General features: G+C 41.5%; 1 protein-coding gene across 1 annotated transcript; it reads left to right on the top strand.

Annotated features, from left to right (window-relative positions):
* Nucleotides 1-2,137: 2,137 nt before the first annotated feature.
* Nucleotides 2,138-3,103, top strand: LOC143683027 (olfactory receptor 13A1-like). The gene has a single exon (XM_077159355.1). The coding sequence runs from the start codon at nt 2,138-2,140 to the stop codon at nt 3,101-3,103; it is 966 nt and encodes a 321-aa protein (XP_077015470.1).
* The last annotated feature ends 7,398 nt before the right edge of the window (nt 3,104-10,501 follow it).

Raw genomic sequence — 10,501 nt, 5'->3', positions numbered from 1 at the left:
GCTACACTTCTTTTCCCCATTTTTGTCAGAATGATATTATGATTCCATGGTGCCAGGGCCAAACTCATCCCTGGGAGTCATCTCCCATGCCGCCATGGAGACTTTCACCTTTGGATGTAATGGTGACATCCATTAAGTTCTATATGATCTGTAGTTAAATTTTCTGTTTCATTCTTGCTAATGGTAATTAATATTTTCTCTTCTTTTTATTCTTAATTGGTTCTGCTAGGCTATTATAAAATTGTCCAACATTCCATGTTACTGGTTTCTTTTAAATTTGTTTATACTCTGCTGTTTGCCCTTATTTCATTGATTTCTGCTTTTACCTTTATTGTTTACTGTTTTTCACTTACTTTGTATTTAATTGGCTTGGCTTGTTGCTTCTTAAATTAGAAATTTAGGATGATTGATTTCAAACCTTTTCATTCTCTCTTCTAATATATATTGAATTAAAATATAATGTAAGTCTACAAATTACTCACCAATGACTGCTTTTTCTGCTTCCCACACAATTCGATATGCTGTGGATTATTAATCATTCAATTCAATACATTTTCTAAATTTTTGATACTTTTTCTTTGATGTGTGTGTTATTTAGAAATTTTACATTGTTTTCCATATTGCTGTGGTTTTTCTAGTTTTCATATTGCTTTTGATTTATAATTTATTGTTGTCAGCAAGATTGCTGAAAAGATTTCAGTGTTTTAAAATATACTGAAACCATACATATATCTAGGTTGTTAAAGTTCCATTTGCTCTAAAACAGAAAGAATCATGGCCCATTTTATGTTACTGCATTTCCTAGATTTTCTTGGCCAGGGTTTTTGCTGTGACTCCATTTCCACCAATGCAAAGGTGAGAAATTTACAGTTGGTTATAAGATGAAGAATTTTTCTACTGCTGTGATGGAAGGGAAGAAGTCTGAACTGTTTCTCTGTGTATATTCACTCTGGACCCAAGTGGCCCATTCAGGGATAATGAGTTAGTAACTAAGGTTGGTACGGGTGTCTGCACCAAGAAACCCTGCAAGAGGCACCAGGGCCCTCTCAGGAGAACCTTCCACAACAAGCAGTAGGATTCAAATTAGATGAAGACTTGGGATGACATTGGTCAGTTTAAAGGACAGGAACACCAGTATTAGGGTTTCTTTTAGGATGTTCACCCTGGCTTCAGTGGAGAATATATGGGGAGGGTGTTGGAGCAAGAAACTGGACATGACAAAAATTCTTACAGAATTAAATAGCTGAAAATAAGTTATGGGTACATTTGTGAGAGATGATTAGAAAATATTAACTGCAGGCCTTGGGGGGTTTGGATGAGAGGTAAGCAAGATGTAAAACACTATTATTCACTCATTAATAACTTTCTCTTCAGTGCCTACTATCATAAGGAACTACTAGATTTGATAGTGAGCCAGAGAGGTGAGGCTCTGACCCCACAAAGCCTACACTTTAGACTTGGATGGTTAAGGGGCCAGGTGAGTGAGATACCTGCATTGAAGGATCAAGCACAGTAGAGACACATTAGGGGGCAATGGTAGTGAGGTTGCGTTTGAAGGGCTTGTAGTTCATCACATCAGATAAGACAAAGTAGTGCTTGGGGTTCACAGGTCTATAGTTTGGAAGGGAGACCACCTGGAGTGACAGATCTACAAATACTTGAGTGTGGGCACAATCAGCCACCAGAGTGGGAAGATGCACCAAGACAATGCGAGGTGAGGAAAGATGCTCAAAGACCAGCCATGAGGAACCATGTAAAAAAGGTGACCCCACAGCCCATAATAGCTGAAAAGTGTAGCTATTGAGGAAGGGGTCTCAGTGGCAGGGTGATGTCAGCTGCTGCATACAGGCTCAGAGATGACCTTTGAAGGAAGTTCTCACTGTAGCAGCAGGAGGTGGATATGGTGTCTCCATGGCCATGTCAGCAGATGGCACTGCATGGAGAAGAAAGAGAGAGAGAAGGAACAGACAGCTCTCTGCATGCAATATTTTCCTTGCCTCATTGTAGAGGAAGCTTGACTCCTTCCCTTTCTGAGAGCAAAGTGGGTTCTAAAGGAGTCAGTATAGGAAATATGATCCTGAAGTGTCATGTCACCTGTGCAGAATTTCCAGAATGAGGATCCAGCACTGATGACCCCATGGAGTGGGGCCCAGAAGTCATGCGTGGACAGGTGGAGAAGTCCAATCAGACACTGGTGAGAGAGTTCTTCCTGCAGGGGTTCTCAGATTACCCACAACTGCGGCTGCCCCTGCTCGTCTGCTTCATCTTCCTCTACACCATGGCCCTTGTGGGAAACACTCTGATCATCACTGTCATCACCTGCAACTCTGTCCTGCACAGCCCCATGTACTTTTTCCTGTTCAATCTGGCCACCATGGACATCATCTGCACTTCTTCTGTGCTCCCCACAGTGCTGACAGGTTTGGCCTTGGAAGAAAATACCATCTCTTTCAAGGGGTGCATGTCCCAGATCTTTTTTCTTATCTGGTTTTTAACTTCTGAACTGCTTCTGCTCACAGTCATGGCCTATGACCGTTATGTGGCCATCTGCTGGCCACTGCATTATGGGAGCCTGATGAGTCTGCGGCTTTGCCTGGCACTGGCTGTGGCAGTCTGGGTCATCTGTGCTCTGAACGCCTCCATCCACACTGGTCTGATGATACGTCTGTCCTTCTGTGGCCCCAATGTCGTTACTCACTTCTTCTGTGAGATCCCTCCACTGTTGCTGCTCTCCTGCAGTTCCACCCATGTGAACATCATCATGACCGTCTTGGCTGATGCCTTCTATGGAGGCATCAACTTTCTCCTCACCCTTGTGTCTTATGGCTGCATCATTGTCAGCATCCTACGCATGCGCTCAGCTGAAGGGAAGAAGACGGCCTTCTCCACCTGCTCCTCCCACCTCACTGTGGTCTCTGTCTACTACTCAGCTGTGTTTTGTTCCTACCTCAGTCCAGCCTCCAACTATAACCCTGAAAGAAGCAAACTGGCTGGAGTGCTGTACACAATTTTGAACCCCACCCTAAACCCAATCATCTACACACTCAGGAACAAGGAGTTCAAGACAGTGCTAGGGAAACTCTTCCCCTTCTGTAGACATTAAATGTCATTCTTGTATCCTGTGCTGCCCTTTGCTTATTTTCTATAGACCGTATTTATAGAAGTAAGACCTAGCTATCACAATTTTAGAAAAATCATCCTCCGCTATGGCTGTTGGCCAAGATGCTATGGCTTTGTTGGGTCAGTTTGTTTGCTGGATCTCTATGGGTGTGGTGAACTGGCTCCAGCATGTTACTTTATGATGTGAGCACACAGAAAACCTTGTGTCTACAGAATCATGTTTAGTTCCTGAAAGTCACTTTTTTGCACTCTGGGAAATGTGCCAGGATGTGGGTAACCACTACCCATGCAATTGTCTATTTTTCCAGGACCCCCTTCCAAACAATTTGAGTTGTAATCACCTTACATTCAAAGCCATCTCCAATGCTCCCTTCCCTTAAAGCCTTCCATCATCTTCTGAGCTTCAAACAGCACCTTGTTCTTCCCTGTGGAGTGCTGATTACCAGGAACTGTTGTGATCTGTGTCACCAGGATCCTAATTTCAGGCCCAGATAAACATTACCATCACCAACAGGAGTCCTTACTTGTGGAATAAGTTCTATCCAGAGTGGTGCTCCCTGTCTTATGAACCTCCTGCACCTAATCACTCTCCTCTGGAGATATGTCTTATGGCACATCATTGCCCAGCCTCCCAGCTTATTCACATAAAATGGTCCATATATGCACTGTAAATGTGAGTGATATCAACAGTCAGAATAAACCCCTGTCTGCAGCTGCAGCAAGATCTTAATAAACCATTTTAATGAACACTTTTACCCACATTTCAGAAAAGGTGGGTTATCCAGCTCATGATATAGGCTATTTTGCCCCAACCATGGTCTAATTTATGTGGGAAGGGCTTTGGATTTGCTGGTTATGTTCAGTGGGGTGGGAAGCGGAAGTAAATCTGTGTTCCAGAGTATAGGTATGGCCATTGTTGACTTCTTGCGTGAGCATCTTGTGCCGTGGTTTCATTTCTAAGTTACAACAATTACCAAAACTAAACAGCTTAAATCAACATAAATGCATTCTCTTATTGTTTTGGATGCTAGAATTCAAAAGCCAAAATATTGGCTGGATCCCACTCCCACTGAAGGGTCTAGGAGAGAATTCTTCCTTGGATCTTCCAGCTGTTGATGGCTCCTGCTGGTCTTTCACCTCCAGAGACATCACTTCAATCTCTGCCTCCATCACCATGTGGTCACCTTCCCTCTGTCTAGACTTTGTGTCTCTATCTGAAATCTCCCCATCATTTCTTTTAAAAAGTAAACCAGGTATTGGATTGAGATCAGATCCGTAAGTTAGTTACATGAGTTAAGAGCCTATTACAAAGAAGGCACCTGCACATGTTCCCAGGAGACATATTTCTTTGAGGGGGTATTATTCAACACATTTGTCTTCATGCTTGCCCCCAAATTTATGTCTGTACCATATAACAGAATACATTCACCCCATCCCGGTACATCCCCACATCTAAACCCATTACAATATCAGCTCTAAGTAGAAAATCTCATGTAAATATTATTATTTAAAAAATCCTAAATCTTGTCATTTAAATTATGTAGATCATGGATGAGTCTCTGGGTGTGAACTATCAATAGGTAAAATTCTTCTCCATCTGTACACTTCTGTAACTATAAAAGAAATCCAAATCTTCTTAAATGAAATACTGGGATAAGCACTGAATAGGCATTCCCATTCCAAAACTGATAAATTGAACAAATAAGAATCACTAGAATCAGGCAATTCCAGAATTCAGCAGGGAAAACGTTCATGGTTCCTCAGGTTTCCTTCATTAATAATGCCAAAATCTAAAGCATCCTTTCCCAGAGATGCAAGCGCACACATTTAAGTGTCTCAGAAGATGCAGTTTGACAAAACTGGCAATCTGCTAGTCCAATTTTCTTGAGCTCCACTGGTCTTACAGTCCCTTAAGTCTTCCCTGGATAATGTTCCTGAAAATTGTCTCTATACCAGTGGGACTGGGTCATCCGAGTTAGTTCTGTAGATTAGGATTCAGTTTCCATTTATATTATGTAAAGCCCACTCTCTATGGCACAAACTACATGAGAATTTAATTTTCTTCCATACCAAGGAAGTCTGGAGGAAAGCAGACTTGGACTGGTGGGGTTACACCATGCAGAAAGTTACAGTCAAGCTCCTGTGTTGTTCTGCTCCATTTCTATAGAGCATGGAGCCTTTTTTTCACAATCATCTTGCAGAGAGAAAGAAAAATGAGCAACAAGGGCACGGGGTCATGTTCTCGTTCATCTTATGGCCAACAGCATCCACTGACATCTGTTTAGCCAGATTGAGCACACTGCAGCCTTGATGGAAGGAAGTGCATTAAGCCAGGAGGAGAAGAAATGGGCTCTGTGTGGACAATAGAGAAGCCCGGCCCATTGTCAGTCCACATTTACCTCAGCAACTATTCAAGTCTATGAATACTTTTTATGTGCTGCTTGCATTTCCTTTAATGAACACACACTAAAAACATGAAGATAAACATTGTGAAGAATTTATTACCTCTTTGCAGGCCTTTTCACTGTTCTGTTCTCAAATACTTTTCTTGCTTCCTGAAGTATTAATTCACTTTAGAGCTGAATTAGATAGGTAGAAACTACCCATGGCTTCCTTAAACTATGTTTAAACCAGAGAAAAGGAAAAGTGCCCACCAAAAGCAGCTTCTAGGTGTCTGCAGAAAGATGGGAAATATACCCATGAAGGCCTAGGTAATGGGGCATAAGACTCCTGTGAGCTGGAGGGCTATGATTACAGGTAACAATTTGTGAATGGCCTACCGTGTTAGTTCTAGCTCTTAGGAGAATGTATGGGAGCAGGTTAATGCATACTGACTTAAGAAACACCAGATGTGGGCCGTGGGATATGTTATATGGGACAATTAGGAGTAACAATGATTTTCTCAGCTAAGACTCTTGGTGGAGAGCCTGTTATGAAAGTCAGAACCTCATCAAGGTGTGACAGCCATTAAAAGTGGCAGCATAATTTTTAAACTACTCTACCCTTCGTATAGGACAGACAGGATCATGGGATCTGGAGACCCAAAACTGGACATGGTACATCCCTGCCTTTATGGAGCTCTTCTCAGAAGGATATGGAGGAATCAAGTTGAGCCTCTGAACAGATATGGGATTAAATGTAGCAACACCCTGAAAGTGAAGCAATGTGCTCACAATCTCATGATGTTATTTCTTGTTCACCTAGATTCAGACTAAAATATTGTAGATGATGAATTAATATTGATGAACTTCAACAATGGTATTTATTGGTAAATAGTCTCTGTCTCGTTCTCCCACTTTTCTAAAGACTTCCACTCAGTAGGTAGTAGAATAAGGAAGATGAGACCCTATCCTTCCCCTGTTTCACCCATGGAAAGCTCAGTGGGCCTAAGTATACTCATCCCACTCCCCATATGCAGCCAAAACACTTCTCTTCACTGTGTTATGGACCTTCCAACATCACAGAATGGGGACCATTCCTTGGGAACCATGTGTATAAACAGGAACTCGATGTTGCAAGCCCTCTTCTGCGATGGACAGTGCAGTGGTGTAAAATAAACCATGTTTGGCACTTTGTTATCTTTTTTCACCTAGTCATAATGTCCTCTTTTAAGTGACTACTCACCCCAATTAGACGTGCCCTGGACATAAACCAAAATGATCAAGCTCTGTACCTCCATACAGTCTGAATGATAACGGCTGTCCTCGGCTTTCCCAAATCATCTAGATGCTTCTATCCATGACATAGTTTAAAGCTGCAAATCCCTTGAATTAGCAGAAACAAACGTGAGAGCCCCAGACCCTGTCTCTTTCCCTCTTCCACTGACCCTTTTGAATGGGTCAATTTAAAGATGTCTTATGAGGTGTAATCTTTCCCTTAGGCTCCACTTTTATACAATATATTGATGATCAACATTTCACATTGACCCTCTGCCTTTACTGCAACAGTTATTCTTAAAGTGTTCAAAAGCCTTTAGGGACAAATTCCAGTTTGTGCAACAAGAAGTCCCATATCTAAGACATATCCTCTCCAAACAGGGAACTCTATTAGACCCCCATAATAACCCTTCTATTTCAGTTTGCTAAAGCTGATGGAATATAATATACAAGAAATTGGTTGGCTTTTTCAAAAGGAATTTATTAGATTACAAAGTTACAGTTCCAAGGTCATGAATGTGTCTGAATAAAGGCCCCAAGAGGGAGATACATTCTTGAGGAAAGGCTGCTTGCATCCAGGGTTCCTTGGTGACATAGGAAGCCACACAATGATATCTTCTGATCTGGCTTCTGGTTTCAATGGCTGACTCCAAATGTCTCTGGGAATTCTCTCAGCTTCTCTGAGCTCTCTGAGTTTCATCTGTCTTGTAGCCTCTCATAAAGGACTCCGTCAAGGGGATTAAGATCCACCTCAAAACCAGACCAAAGCCTATCATAATCGAAGGAAGCCCTAAAAGACAACTCTGCCTTTGTTCAATGAGAACTCATTGTTCTACCTAGCAATGGGCTCCCTTTCCAACTGCCTGTCCAGGAAATGAAGGGAAATGCCTTAGGAGTATTAACACAAGGAAGTGGAGGAGGCAAGAGGCCCATTGGATGCAACTACCTGCTGTGGCATGAGCATACCAACCTTGTCTCAAATCAGTGGATGCAGCAGCCAAATTCTTGAACTTAGTATAACTATACGTATGCAGAACCAACTTTATTTTTTGTTTTTCACTCTGTGGAATCCTTCCCCAATTCTCCTTTGACTCAACATCTCTGTTGCAAGACTCATACCTCTCATACACTCATACATAAGACCTCTTGCCTTAAGCCCACCCATTCTGTGCCCACTTCCTGATGAAGGAACAAAGGATCATGTCTGCGTACCTTTTATTGAAAATTTAATTTTTCCTAGGCCCAAACTCAAGGGAACCCCAAACTCAAAGGAACCCCAATAGAAAGCCTAGATATAATCTTCTTTGCTGACAGGTCATATTTAAAACCTGAATCTGGACAGCAGATGTGAAATTGGATATGAAGTATTTACCTTAATAGAGGTTCTTGGGAGTTTCCTAAAGAAACTTCCACAGAATGGGCAGAATTGATAGCCTTTACCTGAGCTTGCTAAATATCTAAAGACTTGAGAGCAAACATTTACACTGATACCAGATCTACCTTTGATGTAGAAAATGATTTTAAAATGCTCTGGAAACAGCAAGGTAGCAATCCTTATCTCTCAGGGGACAGCTGACAGAAAGCATTGAACATGCTTTGTTCAATGAACATATTGGAAGATTGTTGGGCTTTGTTCATTGGCTCAAGTTCCTCACCTTGCAAACCCAAGCACTTACTAAAATATCATGGATTGGAAACTCCAAAGAGAAGAGTGTGTGGAAGGAGTCAAGTTGTAAATTAGACCCTAATCAAAACTATAGAGCACTGGATATTCTCACAGCTAATCAAAAAGGGACATGTTTCCCTCTTAGGTAAGCACTGCTAATTATATGTAAATTAATCCTAGGAAAAATTAAACAAAACATTCAGGATGTGATAGAAAACATTCAGATATTGCAAGTACTATGGGCTCCCATGGCTTAGAATCTATTTGGGTGGTTATATCTTGGATCTTGGGGAGACTGGATTAGGGACATATTTCAAATACTTTCAATCTTTTCCCTCCTTATATCTATCATACTATCTGTATTAGTTTGGAAGCTGCCAGAATGCAATATCCCAGAAGTGCAATGGCTTTTAAAAAGGGGAATTACATTAAGTTTCATGTTTATAGTCCTAAGGCCATGGAAATGTCCAAAGTAAGGCATCCATGGAAAGACACCTTGATTCAAGAGAAGCCAATGGGACAAGAACACCTTTGTCAACTGAAAAGGCACATGGTGACATCTGCTAGCTTTCTCTCCAGAAATGGCTTCCCTGGAAGCATTTACTGTCATCTCTAAGAATCTCTGGCTGTGTGGGCTCTGCTGGTTCTGAACTTTTTCCAAAATAGTTCCCTCTGAAACACATCTTCATGGAAACCATATAATCAAAAGTTGCCACCCACAATTGGGTAAGACACATCGCCATGGAAATGATAAAAAAGAACCCACCCAGCAAGACTGAATGAGTGTTAAAGAACTTGGCTCTTCTGGAGTACATATTAGCTTCAAACCATCACACTCTCTTTAATTCATTGTTTTAGTTCCAGAATAAGAGAAATATATCAACAGTTTCTCACTTCAAAAATCATGCTGCTAAATCAGGCTTTTGATCTCAAGGACTGCACTAAAAATGCCTACAATGGCTAGATGTTGGGTCATTGTGCCCATAGGATGATGCCCAGTTGTCTGGTCAGCAAGCACTGGCGTGACAATTGCTGCAAGGATGTTTTTATGGTTAGTTGATAAAACAGATAGCTGGTATTTATCAACTAAATTATGTATGTACCCTAGAAAAACCATGTTTGAAATGATTATGTACCCTAGAAAAGCCATGTTTTAATCCTAATCCCATTTTGTAAAGGAATCCATTTCTTCTAATCCCTATTCAGTATTGTATGTCTGAAACTGTAGTTAGATCATCTCCCTGGCGATGTGATTTAATCAAGAACAGGCGTTAAACTGGATTAGTTGGAGGCATGTCTCCACCCATTTGGGTGGGTTTTGATAAGTTTCTGGAGTCCTATAAAAGAGGAAACATTTTGGAGAAAGAAGGAGATTCAGAAAGAGCAAAGCAGAACAATATACCCGCGAGAAGCAGAGTCCACCAGCCAGCGACCTTTGGAGATGAAGAAGGAAAATGCCTCATAGGGAGCTTCATGAAACAGGAAGCCAGGACAAGAAGCTAGCAGATGATGCCGTGTTTTGCCATGTGCCCTTCCAGATGAGAGAGGAACCCCTACTGTGTTCACCACGTGCCTTTCCAGATGAGAAAGAAACTCTGACCGTGTTTGCTATGCACCCTTCCACTTGAGAGAAGAAACCCTGAATTCAAGATATCTTTCCTTAGATGCCTTAGATTGGATATTTCTATGGACTTGCTTTAACTGGGACATTTTCTCAGCCTTAGAACTGTAAACTAGCAACCTATTAAATTCCCCTTTGTAAAAGCCATTCCATTTCTGGTATATTGCATTCCAGCAGCTAGCAAACTAGAACAGCTGGTGTATTAAATCATCAGTCAGTTGAATACGTCTCTGGCTAATTACACCTGTGATCAATCAATGAGTGCATCATTAGATACTCCAATCAGTTGTAGACTTTTAAGGAAGAAGAAAGACTTCTTCAGCTTCTTCAGCCAGTGAGTCTCACCTGTGGAGTCTATGCAGACACTTTATCAGAGCCACTAGTTTCACAGCCTGCCTTATGGATTTTGGATGTTGATTCCCACGACTGCATGAGACA

The sequence above is a fragment of the Tamandua tetradactyla genome, chromosome 5, assembly GCF_023851605.1.
Source record: "Tamandua tetradactyla isolate mTamTet1 chromosome 5, mTamTet1.pri, whole genome shotgun sequence".
Taxonomy (NCBI): domain Eukaryota; kingdom Metazoa; phylum Chordata; class Mammalia; order Pilosa; family Myrmecophagidae; genus Tamandua; species Tamandua tetradactyla.
This window is presented reverse-complemented; position numbering and strand designations above follow the sequence as displayed.

Coding starts and splice junctions, on each gene's coding strand:
- LOC143683027 (XM_077159355.1), top strand. CDS start 2,138: ATGGAGTGGGGCCCAGAAGTCATGCGTGGACAGGTGGAGAAGTCCAAT.